Genomic DNA, 23,916 nt, shown 5'->3' with positions numbered 1-23,916 from the left:
GCCAAGTATGACCTTGAAATTTCAATCTCAAACTCCCTAGTGCTAGGACTACGGGTGTGTCCCACCATGCCTGGTGTGTGTGGTGCTGGGGATCGAACCCAGGGCTTTTGTGACTGCTTGGTAAGCATTTTACCAGATAAGCTATGCTCCTAGCCTATTTTTCCAATGCCTTGTCATTTGCTTTTCTTCTCTTCTCTTCCTTCCTTCCTTCCTTCCTTCCTTCCTTCCTTCCTTCCTTCCTTCCTTCCTTCCCTCCCTCCCTCCCTCCCTCCCTCCCTCCCTCCCTCCCTCCGTATGTATGTATGTATGTATGTATGTATGTATGTATGTAGTATTTCGTGTACTACATACATATCTGGTGCCTGGTGCCTTCAGAAGCCAAAAGAGTATGGTTGTGAGCCACCATGAGGGTCCTGGGACTTGGATCCAGGTCTGTGGAAGAGCAACCAGTGCTCTTAACCTCTGAGCCGTCTCTCCAGCCCCCACACTTCTTTAAGTATCTTCTCCCCAGGGTTCCAGTGTAAGACGAATTGCTAAATGGTCTTACTAATAAAAAACCCAGAACCAGGTATTGTGAAAGCTGAAAAACCAGAGAAACAGCCAGGCGTTGGTGGCACACGCCTTTATTCCCAGCACTCGGGAGGCAGGGGCAGGTGGATCTCTGTGAGTTCGAGGCCAGCCTGGACTACAGAGTGAGTTCTAGGAAAGGCACAAAGCTACACAGAGAAACCCTGTATCAAAAAAAAAAAAAAAAAAAAAAAAAAAAAAAATCAGAGAAACAGAATAAGCCACAGCCAACCTCACCTCGACAACTCCTCAGCTGATCCTGTTTCCTCAGACTGAAGGCCTCTGAGTCCTCACTTCCTCACTGGAATATATCTCAGCTGTACTGCTGTTAAAAAGCTTCTAGTTTGCCGGGCGGTGGTGGCGCACGCCTTTAATCCCAGCACTCGGGAGGCAGAGCCAGGCGGATCTCTGTGAGTTCGAGGCCAGCCTGGGCTACCAAGTGAGTTCCAGGAAAGGCGCAAAGCTACGCAGAGAAACCCTGTCTCGAAAAACCAAAAAAAAAAAAAAAAAAAAAAAAAGCTTCTAGTTCCTGGTCCTCATACCTTTCTGCTTCCTGCCATCACTTCCTGGGATTAAAGGCATGTGTCCTTCCAAGCAATGACATGAGATCTCAAGTGCTGGGATTAAAGGTGTGTGCCACCATGTCTGGCTCTTGTCCCGGTGTGGCCTTGAACTCACAGAGATGGATCTCTGTCTCCCGAGTGATAGGATTAAAGGAGTATGCTACAACTGTCTGGCCTCTATGTCTGATCTAGTGGCTGTTCTGTTCTCTGACCCCCAGATAAGTTTATTAGGGTACACAAGAAATCAACCACAATCCAGTTTCCCTTCTCACGTCCAGTGCTTCCTCTTTCCTTGCAGATAAACTCTGCAGCAAGCCAAGACTGGGCCTGAGTGCTGACACTGTCACCATCCTCTGTTCTGGCATAGAGGCGGGGGGATCCCTGGAGACCACCCACCCGCCGACTCTAGGGCCTATTTGCCCCGGTACTGCACTTCCTGCCCCGTAGCAGGAACCTGGTAGATGGGGCAGCGAGCCGGGCAGTTATGTGGATTGAGCCCTGGCCAGGAGGCTGCAGAATAGACAGGCGCCTTTCCCCAGCAGTTAGCTGGATCTGGCCTCTTCCCCAGCAATCCGCCCTACCTGTTGAGTCACAGGCCATCTGAGTCCTCACCCCTGCCTGGCCACTGGGTCAAGCTCTGTGTATGGTGAGGTCACACGTGTTGATCCTCCCAGGAGAGGCCCAGCTGCCCTCACCCTCTGGGTGGTAGATCAGAGCACTGCAGAGGCTAAGCTGGATGTGGCCTGGGCTCTGGAGGAGGTGAGTGGCCTGGGGACTCCTTCCTGGTAGCTTCTTAAGGGCCTGGGTCCTTAGGGAGGAGAGTACCGGTTATGGGACGGACCCTGGCTGGCAGGTGGGTGTTTCATGGTCCTGTGTCTTCCGCAGGCTCAGACCCCTTTGTGAGCAGCAGACCAGCCTGGAGGCTGGGAGCCGGACACCCACGTCTGCATGCTGAGGAAGATGGGTGAGGCCGTGGCCAGAGTCGCGAGGAAGGTCAACGAGACGGTAGAAAGCAGCTCAGACACCCTGGGTAAGTGAGGCCCGGCTCTCCTGCCCTGTGACTTGCTTGTGAATTCGGAGATGGTCCATAAAGGAGATGGAGGGGGCCATCAGTGTGTGACCAGAAGGACAAGCGCTTCTTGGAACTTCTACTACAGTTGTGGCTAGTGTGGCTGGTGTGTGTGTCCCCCTGTAGACTTGGTTCTTTTTTTTTTTTTTTTTTTTTTTTGGTTTTTCGAGACAGGGTTTCTCTGTGTAGCTTTGCGCCTTTCCTGGAGCTCACTTGGTAGCCCAGGCTGGCCTCGAACTCACAGCGATCCGCCTGGCTCTGCCTCCCGAGTGCTGGGATTAAAGGCGTGCGCCACCACCGCCCGGCTTAGACTTGGTTCTTATGTTGGGTCCTGGCCAAAGAAATTGGAAGAGTGCTGAGCTGTGGATCCTGACTGCTTGGATGTCACTGAGCTTAGTGTGTGTGTGTGTGTGTGTGTGTGCGCGCGCGCGCACGCGCGCGCGCGCGCGCGCGCGCACACGCACGCTCCATCAAACTGCCTCAAAACATCAAACTGGCCACGCTCGAGTCACCCCATGTACAGGCCCCATGCGGGGCGCCTCCTGAGTGTTATCTGGTTGAACTGTCACCGGCTCCCTGTGGGGAACAATACTTGCCTGCCAGTCATGTCTAGCCTGTGTGAGCTTTTGGGCTCACCCAGCTGGAAGATAGCTTCACGCTCTGCTGTTGTGACATGTATTTTTTTTTTTAAATTTGAACGGATAATAGCATTTTAGCCTTTTATTTACCCCGAGACTCCTAAGTATTTAAGCAAGCCATCCATCTAGTCGAATTCTGAAGATGTGAATGACAGGAGGAGCCAGGGGGACTGAACAATTATGTCTGTGTATGCATGAGTTTGTGTGTGCCTTTGTGAGGTGAGCATGAAGGATTCATGTGTTCTGCAAACACATGAATGTGTGTGTGTGTGTGTGTGTGTGTGTGTGTGTGTGTGTGTGTGTGTGTAACTCACAGGATTATCAGTGCCACTGAAGAGACATAGGCATGTTGGCACATTGTAGGAACTCAGAGGGCTAGAGCACGGGGATGGCAGTGCATATGGCTTGGATGGGCTTTATCTGTGGAGAGGAATTTTCCAAGCATGTGGGGGTTTGTGTGCACACGTGTGTGTCTGCATGTGCCTGTGTAACAAGGAAGCCTTTGGGTGGTGGTTATTGCCTGAGTAGAGACCCGAGCTATGAGCTCCCTTCAGGTGTTGTCTGGAATGCAGGCTCTGAGCCAGAAGGTGACAGCCCAGGGATTAGAGAGACAGTCAGCCTTCAGATACGCTTCGGTCACTGCCTCTTCCAGGAAGCCCTCAGTTTTATCCCATCCACCCTCCCTCCCTCTCTTCCTCCTCTGTAGTGACCCATTTGGCATTTCCAGAAGGCAGGAACACTGTGTTTTTTTTTTTTTCCTCCATGTATCTCTGGCTGAAGTGGAATGCTATGTATGCAGATCAAACTGGCCTCGAACTCACAGAGATCCGCCTGTCTCTGCCTCCTTAGTGCTGGTATTAAAGGCGTGCGCCACCATGCATGGTTGACCCTGTGGTCTTCTGCACCCTCTCCCTGAACCTAGTATGGCACTTGGCACTGTGTTGGCATGAGGCAGGTTCACCAAGCTGAGGCAAAGGGTGAGGAGAGGTTGTCAGGCAATGGGAAGGTTTCTGCTTGGCTTTGGAGGGGGAGCCTTGGGGATAGCTGCTAACGGTGGCCCCTCAGTAGAGCTCTGGAGTCTGACCCCCGGCATACAAGACCCTCTGCCTGGCTTCGGGCTATCGGGTCCTGGATGTGAATCCCGACTCTGCCACGGACTAGCTTGGCATCCCAGCAGGTCACCTACCCTGTCTGAGCCTTGATTTCTTCATCTATAAAGTAGGGATGGTAGTTGTGTCCTTCTCTCAGGGTGGTTAGGGACAATTGTGTCCTCCTCTCAGGGTGGCTAAGAACAATTACATCTGTCACTTGCTTGGCATGCAGGGAGCTCGGTCATTGGCAGCTATTATTTTTAATTTTTTTCTCATACCCAAAGGCGGTTGAGGTGGAGGCGAAGTCCTCATTGGCACAAACGACCTCCACAGGTGCCAATCAGCCCGGTCACACAGGGCCTGCCTCACATTCCCTCCGATGGGCAGTTCAGTATGAGGTGGCGTGTCGATAAGGTGGCAGGCGTTGAGGGACCCAGGCAACGCCTTCTCATCCAGATCCAGATCCAGATCCAGACCCGGTGAGCACAGTGGGTAGTGACAGTGCTCAGGAGGGAGAGCCAGGGAGGGAGACCTGAACTCTGACCCTGGCAGCTTCCTGGTGGAAGAGGCAGCTGTGAGGAGGCAGGAGAAAGGGACCGGATGTGGCCACGGTAGGAGAGGCCTTTGTTGAGTTAGAGTTGATTCTTTAGCTTTCAGGAGGTGTTGTTAAGGGGTGATACCCCCCAACTGTGTGAAATCTGGAGCTCCCCAAACCAGAGATAGCAAATGCATGTGTCCCAGTGGTCAGGTGCAGAAGTCAGCAAGTGGAGTCTGCCTGGGTGATGCGTGTGGGCTGGTTAGGATAGAACATGGCATACCAACCCCTGCACCAGCCAGGGTCCGTGCCCACTGAGGATCCCAAGGCAGGCCTCCAGCCACCCTACCAGACCACCACAGTGCCTGGGATTAGAACCCCTGCTGAGGGTACCAGAGCCGAGAGCCTCCCTGTACCGCACAGCCTTGGGGTAGGGTGGTAGCTGGTGATTGCCAAGATCCTGGGTGCAGCAAAGGCCCAGTCAGTGTGGGAGAGCCTTCAGCCATGGAAGTCCTGCTGAAGCCGGAGACTTTCCTGTGGTGGGATTGAGCCTTTAAAGTCACAGTTGGGTTGTACAGGCCTTTTTACCGCTTTAGTGACCACAGAAGCAAAATGTGAGACCTGGCCATTCTGAGCTCCTCACAAGTCTGCCTTTTGGAAGGTGACCCGACCAGACCAGGTTCAGACAGTCTGAAGGAGCCACGGGCCTTAAGAAGTCTGTACCTATTGAGCACCTACTGTGTGTTACCTGTCTGAAAAAAAAAAAACACAAAAACAAGGTCTAGGTTAGATGACTCAGTGTGTAAAGATGCTGACCACCAAGTCAAAGACCCAAGTTCAATCCCCGGGACCCACTCAGTGGAAGGAAAGAACCAACTCCTACAGGTTGTCCTTGGACCTCTCCGTGGGTCTTGTGACACTTGGGCACATACATACACACACACACAGAAGCTTGTGGTTTCAGAATCTTTGAGGAATTTTTTTTTTCAGTGCAGAGCTGAAGAAAGATAAGACAGATATTTAAAAAAAAAAAAAAAAAAAAAAAAAAAAAGAAGCTTCCACCCTAGCTCACCCTTTTACTGAAGGTGACATACATCAAAAACCCCAGCTTCCAGCAGGGACAGCTTGGCACCTTGACAGGCCCAGAGCGGCCATCCTCCCACCTAGGGGTGATGGGATGTCAGTTCTGCCTCTCCAGGTCCTCTGCTCACCAGGCACCCGTGCGAGCGCTTGGCCAGTCCTGACTCATTTAATTGTCACGAGAACTTGGTGATGTCAGTATCCTGTTGTAAAGATGGTGAAACAGAGTGAGGTTTTTTGTTTTTCTTTTTCCTTTGGTTTGGTTTTTCGAGACAGGGTTTCTGGCTGTCCTGGATCTCAGCTCTGTAGACCAGGCTGGCCTCGAACTCACTGAGATCCACCTCCCTCTGCCTCCTGAGTGCTGGGATTAAAGGTGTGCGCCACTACTGCCTGGCTAGACATGAGTATTTTTAATGTCTTCTTTCTAGCGTACTGCTGCATAAAGGTAACCAACTTGTGCCCTCTGTAAGGTTGATTTTTAATTTTGTGAGAAGGTGTGTCACTGTGTACCCCAAACTCATTATATAGCTTAGGCAGGCTTTGACCTCACTGTGTAGCCCAAGCTGGCCTTGAACTTACGGTGACCTTCTTACTCAGTCTCCCGAGTGCTAGGAGTAAATGCAAACATGTATCACATCATGTTGTGGGAGTTTTACAGAGCTGGAGCTGGAAAGAGTATGCAGGTGACTTGCTGGTGACCCAGGTGGGTAGAGGTGGAACCACAGCTCACCCAGCCCTGTGTGGTTCAGACCCTGGCGGGACAAACACCCTGATGCCCCTGTGGAGGCACAGGAAATGAAGGGATGGGCTGAGAGCCAAGCCGCTGGAGGCTACCCTACCCCAGACTGTCTCCTCTCCCGCCTCAGAAACACCCCTGTGAGCCCGCCTTTTCCTTTCCTTCCGTTCTTTTTGAGGCAGGGTCTCACTGTGTGGTCCTGGCTGGCCTGGAACTTGCTCCATAGACCAGACTGACCTTGAACTCACAGAGCTTCAAGCTTCTGCCTCCCAAAGTGCACCACCATACTTGGCTTGCATTTTTAATGATGTGTACTTATGCACACATGAATGCAGATGCCCTCAAAAAGCCAGAGGAGAGCAATGGATCCTCTGGAGCTGGAGTTACAGATGGTTGTCCTCTGAAAGAGCAGCGAGTGCTCTGAGCCGCTGATCTATCCCTCCAGCCCCTATTCCCGGCCTCTTTTAATTTTTGTTTTGTGATAGTCTCATCCAGTGGTCTAGCCTGGTCCTTGGAACCCTTCTGCTTCAGTCTCCCATGAGGCTGGGGTTCCAGACGGGCAAACCCACGCCCAGCTGAGTTGGCCGCCTTTCCTCAGTAGAGCCTGTGTGACACTCGTCCTGGCTGGCGAGAATCCATCCGTACCTGGCTTCTCTCTTCCCCTGAGTGGGGATACGTGGCACAGGTCTGCCACCTGTTACCTGTTCCCGGGCCGGAGGACGTGTGGATGATTTCTAGGTTTCCCACATTGTGAATGAGCCCATCAACGCCGTCATGAAGGGTTTTGTGCGAGTCAGTGCCGGGAGCAGTGGCTGGGCTGCGTGTGGTGAGTGTGGTTTGATCACCGTGGAACAGCCCTTCTCGTGCCCAGAGCTCTGGTCCCTGCCCATATTCTCTGGCACGCAGTACGGTTTTCAGTTTAGGACGGTCTTTTAGGGGGAGACAGCATCTGTTGTTGCTTTACTTACAGTTCTTTGATGACAAACGATGTTGACAATCTTTTCATGTACCTCTTTGCCCGGTCTGTCTTTGATGAAATCTGTGTTCCAACCCTTTATTGTCATTTTAAATAAATAAGTTTTGTCATTAAGTTTTGAAAATTCTTGTGTGTGTGTGTGTGTGTGTGTGTGTGTGTGTGTGTGTATGTATCTCTATACATATATATGTATGTATACAGATATATATTTTTTTCTTTGAGGTGGTGTCTCTGTAGTCCTGGCTATTTTGGAACTCAAAAGAGATCTCTTTGCTCCTGCCTTCTGAGTGCTAGGACTAAAGGCATATGCCACCCTGCCCGGATCTATAAATATATATTTTTTAAATGTTTTATTACTTATTTATTGGGTGGGGCACACAGATGCCATGGTGTATGTAGAGGTTAAAGAACTTTTGGGAGTCGGTCCTCTTCTCCCACCATGTGGGTCCTGGGGTTGGAATTCAGGTAGTCAGGTTTGGTGGTAAGTGTCTTTACCTGCTGAGCCATCTTACTGATACCCAGCTCTTTATGTATTCTGGTTCCAAGTTCTAGTTCACTTTTTTTTTTGTTTGTTTGAGTCAGAGTCTGGCTATGTAGTCCAGGCTAGACTCCAGTGCCATCTCCTGCCTCAGCCTCCTAAGTGCTGGGGTCCTACATGTTCTCCATCATATCTGGCCAGACGTGTTTTGCTAACTCAGTTTCTAGGCTCTGCCTCGTCTTTCAGCCTTCTGACACTGCCTTTTGAGAAACAGATACTTTTAATCTTGATGGAGTCCAGTTTATCATTTTTTTCCCTTCTAGACAGTACTCCTGGTGGTTCATATAAGATAGCTTTGCCAAACTCAAGCCTGCCTGTCCTCCTCTTGGAACTGTCTGGAAGCTGGGCAAATCTGTGGGTTCATGGGCCCCATGTCTGTGAGAGTGCAAGGTTCTGTCTCCCAAGCAGCACTTAGACGGGAGGCTTGTGTGAGTCCCTTCTACCTTAAATTTCTAAGGTCTGGCCAGGTCCGTTGCCTGGCAGGCCTCTGAATATGGATGAGGGGTAGAGAGAGGCTGAGTACAGTTGGGAGAGGCCGCCACGTCCTGGGATGGGAGCTGAGACATCAGTAGGTGACCCAGGCTAGGGAGAGAAGAGATGTAGCCTTCCCTTCCCTTGTCCCAGGCTCACCGTGGTCCCTCCCCAGCTCTTAGCCATGCTCTGCTGTGCTTACCAGCAGATGGCACCCTGTCACCAGCTGGCCTGGCTGTTGTAGGGTGTCGGTTTTACCACCTGACAAGAAGTCCTCTCCCCAGCTGGCTCGCTCTCTGTAATGTATAATTGTCTGATCCCTGTAGGGATCACATGATCTGGAAGCCTTTCCTTCCTCCCTCCCTCCCTCCTTCTCTTCCTTTTTTATTTTTTATTTTTTTATTTTTTTATTTTGAGACAGGGTCCCAGAGTGTAGCTCTTAGCTCTGGCTGGCCTGAAACTCCCTATGTAGTCCAGACTGGCCTCAAATTCACAGAGGTTTTCATGCCTCTGCCTAAGTGCTAGGATTAGAGCTGAGTGCCACCCAGCCCAACAGAAACCTCTTCCTTCTTTTCTTCCTTCCTTCTCTTCTTCCTCCCTCCCTCCCTCCCTCCCTCCCTCCCTCCCTCCCTCCCTCTTCCTTCCTTCCTTTCTTTATATTTTTATGCGCATTGGTGTTTTGCCTGCATGTATGTCTGTGTGAGGGTGTCAGATCTTGGAGTTACAGTTGTGAGCTGCCATGTAAGTGCTGGGAATTGAACTCAGATCTTCTGGAAGAGCAACTCAGTGCTCTTAACTGCTGAGCCATCTCTCCAGGCTCAAAACCCCTTTCTTTTATGACAGTATTTACCATGCACTTATATGAGTCTCACCGAATCTGAAATTTATACTGGCTCTTTCCCAACAAATATACACTGAATACCGACCGTATGCTTAGCAGAACCAGCTGCTCCAGGGGTGTCAGTGTGGAAACTGAGGCAGGTCTCTCTCCACGTTCCTCTCTCCCTCTCTGGACACACACAGATTTAGGATAAGGGAAGCAGCCAGGACTATAGCAGGAACGACTTCTCTGTCTTGGCTGGCTGGTAGCCCGGCCTTAGTTGAGATTTGTTAACCGGCCGAGCCTGGAGCAACCTGTGAGTTTAGGGGTGGTGTGTTTCACTGTAGTGTTTCTAGCCTGGGGAGTCCCCAGGGTCTGCCAGGTCCAATCCTGTCTGAAGGTACGAGGGTAGGAACAGGCTACCAAGGCATCCCTCAGACTCCCATCTCTGCTCACTGAGAAAGCCAAAGCCCTCTCCTGCTTCTTTGGCTCCTGCATTGGATGGGGCTGGGTGCTGTCCATCCACTGCAGAGCATCCAGCTGCTCTCCCCAGAGACCCTGAGTTCTTGTGTGATGAAAGCCTCCTCTTGGCTTTTCCTCTGTATGATGTGACGTGGAGGGGTGTGAGATGCTTCCTGTCTAAACTGCCATTTCTAGACAGTCTCTCCAGATCGCAGGGTTTGGAAAACCAAGCTTGAGTTTTCCTCCAGGCCTAGAGAGAGCTTTTTCCCTTCTGGAGCTCGGGACCTCTTGAAAGCTTTGTATCCCGGAGCGGGCACCCTCAGTCTCTCACTGGTGACCTCTGAGCTGACCATTTCTCTGGAGCGTGGCTGCCCTGTGCACATAGTGTTCAGCACCCTCCCTAGCCCCATCCCAGAGATGCCAGTGTCCCAGTCCAGTCAGCCTTCTCTGATAGAACACCACAGTCCAGGTGGCTTAAAAGCAGCAGAAAATTGGTCCGAGGGCTCAGTGGGCAGGACGCTGGCCGTGCAAGCATGTGTACCTGAGTCTGGATCCCCAGAAGCCACGCAGAGCCGGATGCTGTAGCACAAGATGGAGGCAGAGATAGACCCGAGAGCTCAAAGGCCAACTAGCCTGGTGTAGGCAGCGGTAAATAAGAAGAAACCCTGTCTCCAACAAGGTGGAAGGTGGACACTGATACCCAAGATTTCCTCACTTGGGTGTTGGAGACCAATCTCAGGTCCTTTCCAAGAACAGTGTACACTCTTAACTGAGGTCCTTTCCAGGAACAGTGAACACTCTTAACTGAGGTCCTTTCTAGGAACAGTGTACACTCTTAACTGAGGTCCTTTCCAAGAACAGTGTATACTCTTTTTTTTTTTTTTTAAGATTTATTTGTTATGTATACAGTGTTTTGCATGCATGTGTCCTTGCAGGCCTGAAGAAGGCACCAGATCTCATTACAGATGGTTGTGACCCACCATGTAGTTGCTGGGAATTGAACTCAGGACCTCTGGAAGAGCAGCCAGTGCTCTTAACCGCCGAGCCATCTCTCCAGCCCCAGTGTACACTCTTAACTGAGGTCCTTTCCAACAACAGTGTACACTCTTAACTGCTGAGCTGTCTGTGTAGCTTCCCGCATGTGGATTTTTACAGAAAGGTTACTTACTTATTTGTGTGTGTGAATGTATGTGCACGTGTGTATTTGAGTGTACGCACATACAGGCCCCAAGAGGATGTTGAGTGGTATGTGGGTGCTGGGATCTGAACTGCGGTCCCCATGGATTGTGCAGCAACCATTCTTAACCTGAGCACTGGATTTTCCACACATCCGTCTTTGATTTTGTTTCTCCACTGCCCGGGATCTTCCACGCGGTTGCCTGCAGATGTTTGTTCTGTGCATCACTCTGTTGTATTTCACTGCGTACATGTGCCCCGGAGTGTTCACCCACACCACTGTAAATGGACTCAGGGCTGCCCAGCAGTTCTTTTTTGTTTGTTTGTTTGTTCGAGACAGGCTTTCTCTGTGTAGTTTTGGAGCCTGTCCTGGAACTCACTCTGTAGCCCAGGCTGGCCTCGAACTCACAGAGATCCGCCTGCCTCTGCCTCCCGAGTGCTGGGATTAAAGGCGTGCGCCACCACCTCCCCGCCCCAGCAGTTCTTACATGCATGTAATTCTGTAAGGAGAGACTCAGGCTGTAGGCATCCTTTCTAGGTAGTATGGATCTTTAGGACAGATATCACTCAGGCTGGCTTGGGTACTAGCTGGCTGTAGCACTGGCAGAGAGGAAGAGCCAGTAAGTGGGACATATCTCGGGTACCTATGGGCCCCCTTCATCCCTCTTAGGATAGGCCTGTTGATGGCAAGAGGAGTCCTGAGGCTTGAGTCTGGTTTCTGTTGCTGTGATGAAACACCATGACAAAAAAAGCAAGTTGGGGAGGAAAGGGTTTATGAGGCTTACACTTCAGCATTGCTGTTCATCACTGAAGGAAGTCAGGACAGGAACTCAAACAAGGCAGGATCCTGGAGGCAGGAGCTGATGCAGAGGCCATGGACGGGTGCTGCTTACTGGCTTGCTTCCCATGGCTTGATCAGCCCACGTTCATATAGAACCCAGGACCAGCAGCCTAGGGATGGCACCACCCACCATGGGCTGGGCCCTCCCTTATGGATCACTAATTGAGAAAATGCCTTACAGCTGGATCTCAAGGAGGCATTTCCTCAGCTGAGGCTCCTTCGTCTCGGATGACTCTATTGCTTGTGTCGAGTGGACACACGGAACCACCCAGTACAAGCCTTTAGCTCAGCCCTGACCTTGCGAGGTGACCTTGGCAGTCACTTCCCAACTCTGGCCTGGACCTCTGTCAGTTATACAGGTGCTGGGGAGCCAGCCCACTCTGCCAGGTGCTTCGGACATGTACATTCTCTGGCCCGGGAGTCTGAGAAAACAGGCTGGTGTGGGCTGGCCGCGGCTGCAGTGGCTGTCAGTAAAGCCTCGGAGAATCTGAGGCTGCTGTCCCTGGCAGGATGTGCCAGCGTAGAGAGAGCAGCGTGGGTGGAATCCTGGTAGGATGCGAGAGTATAACTCAGAAGCAGATAACCGGCTTGAAAAGCAAAATCAATAGAACCGGAGAAACAGAAGCTTTACCACCGGCAAATGGGCCTGGCGCCGACGCCTGCTGAGCCTCAGTGCAGGACCCAAGCTTGGGGCGGCTCTCGTTTCACAGGCCAGCGATTAGCGCCCGTCCTCCTGGGTCCTGGGGAGCGTCTGAACTGATGATGTCAAGCGCAGCTGAGGCCCAGAACCGTGGGTTCAAAGTCCAGGCCGTGAGGGAGGCAGGAGAGGGCCGGGGGGCTTCCAGAACACCTTGTCTTCTGTCCTTGGTGCAGTGTTTCTTTGTGCCCAGGTGGTCACGGAGCCCGCCCAGACCCCTCAGCCTCAGGTGCAGAGACCTGGGACAGGGAAGGAGCCGCTCTGATACCTGCGGGGCCGAGTGTGGACTTGCTCTAAGGTCTAGCTGTGGCCTTCACACCTGGAGAAACACTTAAAACAGGCAGATGGTCCATAAAACAGCAGCAGATGGGCTGGGATGTAGTTCAGTTCAGAGAGCGTTTGCCTAGTAAATCAAGCCTAGTGGGGTATTCTTGCAGTCCCAGCACTTGAGAAGGAGAGGCGGGAGGAACATCCTCAGCTATCTAGTAAACTCAAGGCTAGCCTGGGCTACATGAGACCCTGACTCAAAAAAAAAAAAAAGCTCACTAACACAACAAAACACAGGTGCCAGCCATGGTAGTACCTCTCTGTAATCCCAGCACTCTGGAGGTGGAGATCATGATGAGTTCCAGGCTTAGCTAAGGCTGCATATGAGACCCGTCTTAAAAAAACAACCCTCTGCCCCGCCCCACCCGGGAAGAAGACAGAAATCAAAATCCAAGCACAGTGAGAAGCTGTGGGTAATCCCTAGGCCTCGAGTGCTAGCTCCAAAGCGGGCAAGGGTGGGTAGTGGGAGCCAGGCTCTCCCACCCGGCCCTCGGGCCCCCAGCCCCTTCCTCTCTGGCACAGTGTTTTGTGGGACCAGAAGAGCTTGAGGCTCCTGGGGTCAGACTGGCTGGCGGTGGGATTGCTGGGACAGAGAGCGGTCAGCCGGAGTCCTAGGCCGCCCCACTTCATGGCAGTGGTGAGTAAAGGCCCCAAAGCTCTGTGGCTCCGCCCCAGACCTCTCCCTCCCTTGGACCTATATAGATAGATCCTTTTGGAGGTCCGAAAGCGGCGGTGAATCAGCCTCGTTCACCCCGTTCTGACATCACGGAGGGCTGAGGACCTCAGACATCCATGCTGTCAGATCCTAGGAATGGAGGTCAGTGCCCCAAGGACTGGCTGTCCCCGGCTCCCTGGCTCCAGCTCTGTCCCATGTTATTACCCGGTCAGAGAACTCGTCCCAAGCCAGTGGACAGGAATAAAGCCTCGTTCACTTGCTCTCCTCCCCTCCCTCCTCCCTCCTCCCTCCTCCCATCCCACTGCTGTGGAGGTGGCTTAGGGGTGAGAGTTGGTCCCTCCCTGGGTTGTCTCAAGGGAAGCAGGTGGATGGTGGTGGTCCCTCTACAGCAAGAACAAACACTGGGGCCCAGGCATGGCAGTGATTTATGGAAATGCTGCAGTCCGTGCAGAGAGGGCGCCAGATGGAGAGATGGCCCTGTGGGTTGTACAGTCCGTGCAGAGGAGGGGGTGAATGGTATATGGATGAGCCCTGCTTTTACACACAGGACCCCAGCCGTGCAGCTGCATGATGGGCTTTGCATAGAAGCTACTGAACCTTAGGAGGCGAGTCAGGTGCAGGGTGCAGGCAGGGGGCCCGCGAACAAGGTGTTCTGGGTAAAAGTGGGAGGTCCCCGCCAGGAAGGGCAGGGCCACACGGAAGGGCAGAGGAGCCAGTTAGGAGGCGAAGCGGTATGTCCAATTGTAAATAGTTGTGCATTGAGGCCCCACCGCACACAGGGCCAGGATCTAAAGAGCCTGAAGGTGGAAAAGTCACTTCGAATCAAAATGACCCGTGTCTTCCATGGACCAGGCTGTCTCAGCGGCTGGACATCCCTCCCGTCCCATCCTTAACTCTGCGATCTGATTAACCTTAGAAGGTACCTGTTAAGCCTCCCAATTCCTTAAGTAGCTGAGGAGGATCTTGAACTTCTGGTCCTCCTGGCTCTGCCTCCAGAGTGCTTGGATTACAGGCTCGCACCACTATACCCAGTTTGGTTTTCTACATCCTGTGAACACTGACCAACTGGGCGACATTCCAGCCTCTAATGCCGTGTTACAGAGGAGAAAACGGAGGCCTGGGGGCACTGAGCCACTTCCCCAGGCCTACCTCCCAGGAGGGCATGGGGCGGGGGATTTAAACCCAGCCAGAGTTCTCTCCAGGGTGGAGCACACATTGTTACCTCTGAGGAGACTGTTGATTCTGTGTTTGGAAGCACTTTATTTTATGGCCAGCATGCCCACGTTGTAGGGAAATACGTGTCTTCAATGCCAGAGTGGCACACTGCTTTTGAAATCAGTTAAATGAGTGCGTGAGCTGCCTCCACTTCCTCTGATCTGGGTGGTGACAAAGGTCCCTGATGACTTCTGAGCAAGAGAGCTGCATGACCTGCTTAGGTCTAGAAGGGTATAGGGCACACATGAAACCACCTTAGGGGACCCAGGGAAGAAGCAGCTTGGCACCTTTGTGGGTGATGAGAAGACAGTCAGGTGTGCTGTGTGGAACCTGGTTCCACTTGAACAAACAGGGAAGCCTGGGTTATTTGGGGTTGGTAATGTGGGGGGTTTGGGGGCCTCGTGGGATGCCACGGAGAGGCTCACAGCAAGGAATTGGACAGATGGCTCGGCCAGCTGGCACTGGGGATTTCTGCAGAAGAGCTACTGCTTCAGGAGCCCGCCCCACCTTAGATGGCTCCCTCCCTCAATCCCATGGACCTGTGCAATTCTTTGAAATTGCAGGGCTAATGATGCAGCTTCAGATAGCGCGTGTTAGTGGAAGAGTGGAAACACCTGGCCTCAGAAATCGGCAAATAGATAATTTCACAGTATCAAAAGCTCCCGTGGCTCAGGCACGAAAATGTTAGCCTTGGGCAGGCAACTTAATGAGGAGGCTGAGGAGTATATTAAAACCAAATATTTCCACAAATGTGCATGCGACGCTGGCTGTTAAGGTGGGAGGGATGGAGGGTCGGGTTGGAGTGGACTGGCCAGGCCAGCAGTTCTGGAATCAGGCCACCTCTGGGCTCTAAATGAGATCTTGCACATGCCAGAAGCGATCTTTCTTCTCGATCAAGTCGAGAAATTGTGATCGCTCACAGAGATGGTGGTGCTGTCCAGACTCATTATCCAGAAAGATGGGATTTAGGACCCTTTGGATTGTCCTGCCTTGGCTGACTGGATTGTCAAGATGCATATTTCTGTCACGCTCTGCTTTCTCTGGGAGGTTTCTTTGTCAAGTCCTCCCTTCAGAACAGTCTCTCAGCATGTGCTCTGTCTCTGGTCATCGCCCTGCAGAGGATGGGCTGTGCAGGCACTGGAGGAAAGACCTAGTTAAGGAGCCCTGCAGGTGCCCGGTTAGGCTGCTGCACTAGCTCCTTATTCCTGCGCTGAGGCTTGACTCGCCCCTGCCTCTCTGGTCTGCTGTCCTAGGATACCCTTTTGTTTCCCGAGGACAGTTAGAGCTGACTGCCCTCTCAGGTCTCTGTCTCTGCTTACTGTGCTGGAGCGTGAGCTAGCTCCTCACAGGCAGCAGTTGGGTCTAGCTTACCATCGTGTCCTTAGACAGTGTTAACCCAATGGCTGTCTGGGAGAGACTTCTCGAATGAATGAAAATGAATGAATGGGTCAGATGAATTAATGATAGCTTTCGACAGGTGGTACTTTTGCATCACACAAAGAGAACCAGATACAGTGGTATATCTCTCTAATCCCAGCACTCAGGAGACTGGGGCAGGAAGGTTGCCAGTTCGAGGCCAGTCTAGGTTATATAGAGAGCTATCTCAAAAACAATCTTCCCAAAGCCCCCCAAAATTGGAGGTGTAGCTCAGCAGATAGTTGCCTAGCATGTGCCAGGCCTTGGGTTCAAATTCTAGCACTCCAAAAAAGAAAAAGGAAGTAGGGGTTGGTTTTGACTCTCATAGCCAGCAAATCTGGTGTTAGGATTTGAATTTGAGTCTGTTGGCCTCCAGTGCGCTCCTTTAACAAGCTACCTGCCCCAGTGGGACCCAGTTCCTACTGAAGGGCTCCAGCAGGCCTGAGCATGACAAATATGGCGCCAACCGTTTTTGCCTTGCCCTTCTCCATTCTCTCTACCTTGCTAAAAACCATTAGATTACATTCTTAAAGCTAGCAACCCAGGTCTAGTCCCTTATTTGGCCACTTCCTCCTCCTGAGGCCTGCTACCAATGTCCAGCTATCGAAGTATTGAAGTCCAGCAACCAAACCCCCTTTGGCTCACAGGGTTTCCCCTTTCCCTTTATAAACTGTCATTTGCCTATGGACCATGTCTATCTCCTCTACCCAGAGACAGTCCTTTGTCCTTCCAGATCCTGGCACATGCTAGGTAACTGGGTACCAGGGTGGAGAGATGGCTCAGTGGTTAAGAGCACATACTGCCTTACGAGGGCAGTGCATTCATGTGCACATACCTGTACACACATACATACATACATACATACATACATACAACTAAAAATAAAATAAATCTTTGAAAAGAAGCTGGTCTAGCAGCACACACCTGTAACCCCAGGGCTGGTGGGTTGTAGGGAGACAGGTGCATTGAGGGGGTCACTGTCCAGTCAGTCTAGCAAATTGAACTTCAGATTCAGTGAGTCCAGTGATGTTCAATCAGTTTTGCAAACAATGATGTCTGTAAAAAAAAAAAATAAAGTACAGTGTGATAGAGGAAGAGACATAGGGGCGTGTGTGTCTCTCTGTGTGTGTGTGAATGTGTGTGTGTGTGTGCATGCAGTAAGAGTCTCAAGGGGTGGGACAGTGGCCTTCACTGAGAACATGAGCATTTATAGACAGAGCTAGAGATGAGAAATTAAGAGTGACCTGCCCATGTTCACTTGTGAAGAGTAGCTGCAGATCAGGATTTGGTTTCCCAAATTCTGTAGGGCCATGAGCCGCAAGAGGAAGACATTCCACCCATTCCCTATTTAAAGTGTGACTCTGAGAAAAATCTCAACTCCTCTGTCCTTAGCTTCTTCATCTGCAGAGGAGATGCCAGGAATCCCTCTCTTGGAGCTGCTTGTCAGGTTTAGCCCAGTGATGTTCAGTCAGCGCTGACTGCTGTGCCCTTGTGACTTCTGCCCTGACCAGCTGAGGGCCCCACAGAGCTGTGGGTGTCTAAGTTGTCAGCAGCAGCATGGCTGCTCTTCTGACTCCTCACTGGCTGGGATGAGTCACTGACTAAATTAAGATAATCGATGTCTTAAGTCAGCACCTGTGTGTCATCCATGTATTCTGTATTTGCAAAAAAGAAACTTCATTTTTAAGTGAATATTGGTGTTTTTCTTTTCTTAAAATAGCAGGCCAGCTTGTCAGCAATGAAAAGGGTTTCTTTTTTAAAATAATGTTTACATGAATTCTTTGAGACTTTTATACAGTGTATTTTGTCGTATTTATTCCCTTCCTTCAGCGCCTCCCAGACCTTCCCCCACTTTCCCACCCACTCAACTCCATATTCTCTCTTCCTACTTCTCTCCCAAGCCCGTCAAGTCTAGTTTGTGTGTGTGTTGACTGACTGTTCCTGAGTATGGGGTCTGCCCTGTAGTGTGACCAGTAAAGCAGGTGTCACTTCATTGAAGAAAACTGGCTCTTCTTCCAGCAGCAATCAGCTGCCAGTCGCTCCGCACTAGGGGTGAAACTCCATACTCACCTCCCTTTTTTTATGCTGGGATTTGGTCTGGTTTGGGCTTTACGCAAGTCTTATGCACGCTGTCACAATCACTGTGAGCTCTTACATCTATCTGCCCTATTATGTCCATAAAACACTGTTTCCTTGTATAGATTCCCGAGCCTTTTGGGGAAGGTTATAATTATAGATGTTCCATTTAGGGCTGGGCACTCCAAAGTCTCTTGCCCTCTGCATGCTGGCCAGCTGTTGGTTTCTGTGTTAACTGCCATTTACTGCAAGAAGGGACTTCTCTGATAAGGCTTGAGAGATGCACTGACCTATGGATACAGCAATATATCATTTGGAGTCATTTTTAATAGTCTGTCCATTAAGCAGACTAGTAGCATTAGGTTCACCCCTGAGGCCATGACCTATCTAGCTGCAGGTTCTTGGCCTGGTTGACAGTGGCAGGTATTAGTTCCGCCTCGTGGAGCTGGGTTAGAAAGTGGTTGGTTACTTGAGTAATAGTTGTACCATTGTTGCACCAACCGGCGTATCTTGCTTACAGGGTTCATAGTGAGGTGAGACTGATGATTACCTTTCTCCTCTGGTTGTGTGCACAGCACCTTCCAGCCTGTGAGAGCTAGCCAGGATGGGTGAAGCTTCCAGTTGAGTACCAGTTAGATTTCTCCATGTTCTATGTATGACTCCAGTGTCTGATATCTTCTGCAATGGGGTCTTACCATTGAGTTCTGGAGCATTGGCAATTATGATGATATTATGATGATATTTTATTTGTGCTAAAATGTGATTTTATTTGTATGTTAATAAATGAAGTGGCCTGGGGGTCAGAGCTAATAGCAAGCCATAGCAAAAGTGGGCAGTGGTGGTGTGCACCTTTAATCCTGATCACATGACAGGCAGATCTCTGTGTGTTCAAGGATACAGCCAGCATGGAGACACACGCCTTTAATCTCAATACCAACCATAGAGACCTAGAGGTCTGTATAGACAGGCAGTGACGAGGAGGTCATGTGGTTGGATTTACAACCAATAAGAAAGCAGATCAGAAAGTCAGTAAAAAGACAGACACACAGGAAGCAGGCCTCTTTTGGAGGGGAAGGATGGCGCGGCGGGAAGGGTAAGAAGGCGGTTTTAAGTCCCAGCTCTTAGCTACTGCTCTGACCTCTTGGGCTTTTAACTCTGTGTTTGGCTCTGTGGTTCTTATTTAATAAGACTGTTACATCTACAGACAATAGCTTGTATTGTTTGGGGAGGTTGTATGGGATTCCACTGGCCAACATCTTAAAAAGAAATAACTTATTCCTGGCAATGGGGTTTTTATTAGGTAGTGTATAGTTTCTTGTTGGAGTATTATCTCTCATTATAGGGTAACTGCATTTAAACTCTTTGTATATGTATATATTTTAGTGGTAGGTTTCTATGGCTTTTTTCTTAAAATTTTAAAAAATGTTTACTTTTATGTGCATGTGTTTTGCTTGCATGTATATATGTGTACCACATGTGTGCCTAGTGCCCATAGAGGTCAAAAGGCAATGGATCTCCTGGAACTAGAGTCAGGATTGTAGTGAGCTATCATATGGGTGCTGGAAGTCAAACCTGGGTCCTCCACAAGACCAGCAAATGCTTTAAACCACTGAGCCATCTCTCTAGCCCTCCATATGGCTTTTTACAAAAGGTCTTCATCCTTCCCCATATTCCTTCCTCTACCCTGCCCTCTTATTCTCCACCTCATTTAATCCTTCCAACTTCTCCTTTATCTCGTATAACACCATATTCTGTTTCCCCTTCCCTGAAACATCCCCTCCTCCATGGCCCCTGACCTCGTGGGTTCCAAGTGAAACACACTGTATTAGTCAGTGTTCTCTAGAGTCACAGAACTTACAGAATGAATCTCTGTCATCCATCCATCTATCTATCTATCTATCTATCTATCTATCTATCTATCTATCTATCTATCTATCTATCTATCTATCCATCCATCCATCCATCCATCCATCCATCCATCCATCCATCCATCTATCCATCTATCTGGGAATTTATTGGAATGACTTACAGGGTGCAGTTCAATAATGGCTAGTTATGAATGGAAATTCCAAGAATCTAGTAGCTTCTCAGTCCCACAAGACTAGGCGTCTCAGCTGGTCTGCTGGGATCTTGAAGAAGGAAATGAATGTGCTGAGGTGAGGGCAAGCAGGTGAAGAACACCCTCCCTTCTTCCATTGTTCTTACATAAGCTTCCAACAGAAGCTATGGCCCAGATTAAAGGTGTGTGCCTTCCAGCCTCAAGATCCGGATCAAAGGCATGTTGTTTTCTTGCCTCAAGATCAGGATCACAGTTGTGCCCTTCATTTCTGAATTATAGTTCATTCCAGATATAGTTGACTTGACAATCAGGGAATAGCCATCACAATCCACCACTTGTCAACTTGACACACAATCCTATATCCTTATGTCATGATTAATTTCCAAATGAGAAACAATAACCAGGTCACAATAATGCCTAGACATAACTATCCCACATACAATCACAAATGCACTATATATTCAACCAGGACATAATCACACCTAAGGTGCTATACCTATCCCTTGTACAAACAGAAACGCATTATAAGTTTAGAATCGTTGTAACGTTCTTGGGAGACAGCCTTCTAGTATCTCAAACTTACATGTGATAACTGCCAATACCCTCTTCCCCACCCTCTGCAAGCACTTCCGCAGGCCTTGGCTCTTTTCCTGCAGGAGTGACCCAGACCTTCATTCCTGTTGGGCCTGTGCCCTTTGTCATCCTGTCTGGATCAGGCTGTTGTAGTTTCCCATGACTTTAACCACAGGACGCGGTAGCACCAAGATGCCCTAAAGGGTCTCCTGCACTCCAGACATAATCCACTATCCCAATGGTAATCGGGATCAGTCACCCCTCCTAACACTGTTACTCCCTTCTTAACCTGTTGGGTTAAGGGCATTAGAAGTCCAAAGTGACAAGGGGGGGGGGTCCGAGCTTCCAGTTCAATGGAAAATTTGTGGTAGCTCCTGGTAGGAGCCCTCCCTTCTCTGGAACTAACACTTCTAGGCCAGCAAAACTTCAAGTCACAGGAACAGGAAGCAAAACTTTCCTAGTGGGTCACTAGGGGTGATAGTGAGTGGGACTGTTGCCTTTTCTACCCTTGATTCCTGGACCCATGGATCCTGGCTATGGGAGAAAGCGTACCATATATTGGATACTGATTCAAAACCTATACCGCCTTCTGGAAAACCCAGCTCCAGTCCTCCAGGCCGCTGTCCCCGAAATGGCACTGTAACTGTGTCTTCCAAAGAACATCCCATCTTTCTGTCAGGCCAGCTGCTTCAGGATGGTGGGGAACAAGGGAAGATGGGTGGATTCCATGATTGTGGGCCCACTTTTGCAGATCTCTGACTGTGAAGTGATCTGGTCAAAAGCCATACCGTGTAGAACATCATGTCGGTGGATCAGGCAATCTGTCAGTCCACGAACGGTGGTTTCAGCAGAAGCATTACGTGCAGGAAAAGTAAATCCATAACCAGAATAAGTGTCTACTCCAGTAGGGACAAAGTGTTGTCCTTTCCATGAAGAAAAGTGGTCCAATGTAGTCAAGCTGCCACCAGGTTGCTGGCTGATCACCCTGGGGGAATGGTGCCATGTCTAGAGCCCAGTGTTGGTCTCTGCTGTTGGCAGATCTGGCACTCAGCCACAGCCATAGCCAATCTTGGTGAGCAGAAGTTAACCCCCATCTCTGCCACCATGGCCACTCTGTTCATGGGCCCATTGGGCAATGACAGGAATGCCTGAGGAAAGAGGCTGACTGTCCACAGAGTGGGCCATCAAATCTACTTTGTTATTCAACTGCTCCTCAGCTGACGTCACCTCTTGGTGAGCTGTGGACACATGTATCTTTACATCCTTTGCCCATTTAGAGATATCTATTCACATACTTCTTCCTCAGATGTCTTTCTCATCAATTTTCCATTCATATTCCTTCCAAGTCCCTGACTATCCAGCCAATCCATTGGCTACATCTCATGAATCAGTGAACAGTTGTATATCGGGCCATCTCTCCTGCCACACAAACTGTATGACCCTGTGTACTGCTCGAAGTTCTGCCCATTGTGAAGATTTCCCTTTGCAAGTATCTTTCAGGGTTGTCCCAGAAAGAGGTTGTAATACTACAGCTGTCTACTTCTGGGTGGTGCCTGCATGATGTCTAGAACCATCAGTAAACCAGTCGTCTCCTCCTCAGTCAACCGATCATAGGGCGCATCCCATGAGGCTCTAGGTGCATGCTTGGCAACAGACAACATTGTAACAAGAGTAGAAACCATAAGCATTTGGGTAACTTCTTCATGTAGCTTGCTAGTGCCTTCAGGACATGTTCAGGCCTGTTGTATACACCACTTCCATTTGATAATAGATTGCTGCTGTGCACGTCCTACTTTATGATTTGGTGGGTCCGATAACACGCAGCTCATGATGGGCAGTTCAAGTTGCATGGTGACCTGGTGGCCCATTGTCAAACGCTGAGTTTCCACTAAGGCCCAAGAGCTGTCTTTCAAAGGGACGGTAGTTGTCTGCAGATGGTGGCAGAGCCTTGCTCCAAGATCCCAAAGGTCTCTTCTGTGATTCCCCTATAGGGGCTGCCAAAGGCTGCAGACAGCACCCCTATCTGCCACTGACACCTCCAGTATCATCAGCTCTGCCGGATCCTATGGTCCCTGCAGCCTGTACAGCATCCTGGACCTATTGAAGAGCCTTCTCCTGTTCCAGGCCCCATTCAAACCTAGCAGTTTTCTGAGTCACCTGGTATATGGGCCGGAGTAACACACTCAAGTAGGGAATGTACTGTCTCCAAAATCCAAAAAGGCCCACTCAGCATTGTGCTTCCTTCTTGGTGGTGGGAGGGGCCAGAAGCAATAACTTATCCTTCACCTTAGAAGGAAGCCCCACACCACTGGACTCCTAAGAATTTCCCTGAAGTAGGTCCTTGAATTTTGGTTGGATTTATTTCCCATCCTCTGACACATGTTACCGATGAGTTCAAAGTGGCTGCTGCCTCCTGCTCACTTGGTCCCATAAGCATAATGTTATCAATATAGTGTAACCAGTGTAATATTTTCTGGAAGACACAGACGATCAAGATCCCTTCTAAGTTATGACACAAGGCAGGAAAGTTAATATATCCCTGAGGCAAAACAGTAAAGGTAGACTGCTGGCCTTGCCAACTGAAGGCAGATTGCTCTGGTGGTCCTTATGGACGGGTCCTGAGAAAAAGGCATTCGCTCAATCAATAGCTGCATACCATGTACCAGGAGATGTGTTAATTTGCTCAAGTAAGGACACCACATCTGGTGCAGCAGCTGCAACTGATTGAGTTTTCAACAGTCAACTACCATTCTCCACCATCCGCCTGTCTTCTGCGCTGGCCAGATAGGAGAGTCGATGGGAAGTATTTGGGGAAACCATCACCCCTGTATCTTTCAGGTCCTTGGCGGTGACACTAATTTCTACAGGTCATCCAGGGATGCGATGCTGCCTTTGAGTCACTATTTTCCCTGGCAGAGGCAACTCCAAAGGCTTCCATTTGGCCCTTCCAACCATAACAGCCCTCACTCCACAGGTCAGGGACCCAATGTGGGAATTCTGCCAACTTCTAAGTATATCCCAATTATCCATTCTGGAACTGGGAAAAGAACCACAGGATGAGTTCAGGGACCCACTGGACCTTCTGTGAGTTGGACATCAGCCGAAACTCCATTAATCACCAGACCTCCATAAGCCCCTACTTTAACTGGTTTCTTGGGATCTCCTGGAATCGATGTCAGTTCAGAACTAGTATCCAACAGACCCTGGAAAGTCTGACTGTTTCCTGTCCCCCAGTGTACAGTTACCCTTGTCAAAGGCCTCAGGTCCCTCCGGGGAAGAACTGGAGAAAGGCTAACTGTAAAACTCTTAGGTAT

The 23,916-nt window shown here is 50.1% G+C and overlaps 1 protein-coding gene across 3 annotated transcripts in view; it reads left to right on the top strand.

Annotated features, from left to right (window-relative positions):
* Positions 1-23,916, top strand: part of Lrrc20 (leucine rich repeat containing 20) — a 102,895-nt gene that overhangs the window by 5,624 nt on the left and 73,355 nt on the right. For 2 of the 3 annotated variants that reach the window (XM_042265651.2, XM_006972707.4), the window contains exon 2: positions 2,016-2,160. In XM_042265651.2, the coding sequence (XP_042121585.1) occupies positions 2,079-2,160 (82 nt within the window). In that variant the 5' untranslated portion in view covers positions 2,016-2,078. Of the gene's footprint in view, positions 1-1,870; positions 1,890-2,015; positions 2,161-23,916 lie in introns of those variants that run through there. The other variant, XM_076557182.1, reaches the window with a different exon arrangement.

Source organism: Peromyscus maniculatus, chromosome 21 (genome assembly GCF_049852395.1).
Source record: "Peromyscus maniculatus bairdii isolate BWxNUB_F1_BW_parent chromosome 21, HU_Pman_BW_mat_3.1, whole genome shotgun sequence".
Lineage (NCBI taxonomy): Eukaryota > Metazoa > Chordata > Mammalia > Rodentia > Cricetidae > Peromyscus > Peromyscus maniculatus.
Note: the sequence above shows the minus strand (reverse complement) of the source record. Positions and strands in the feature narration are given on the sequence as shown.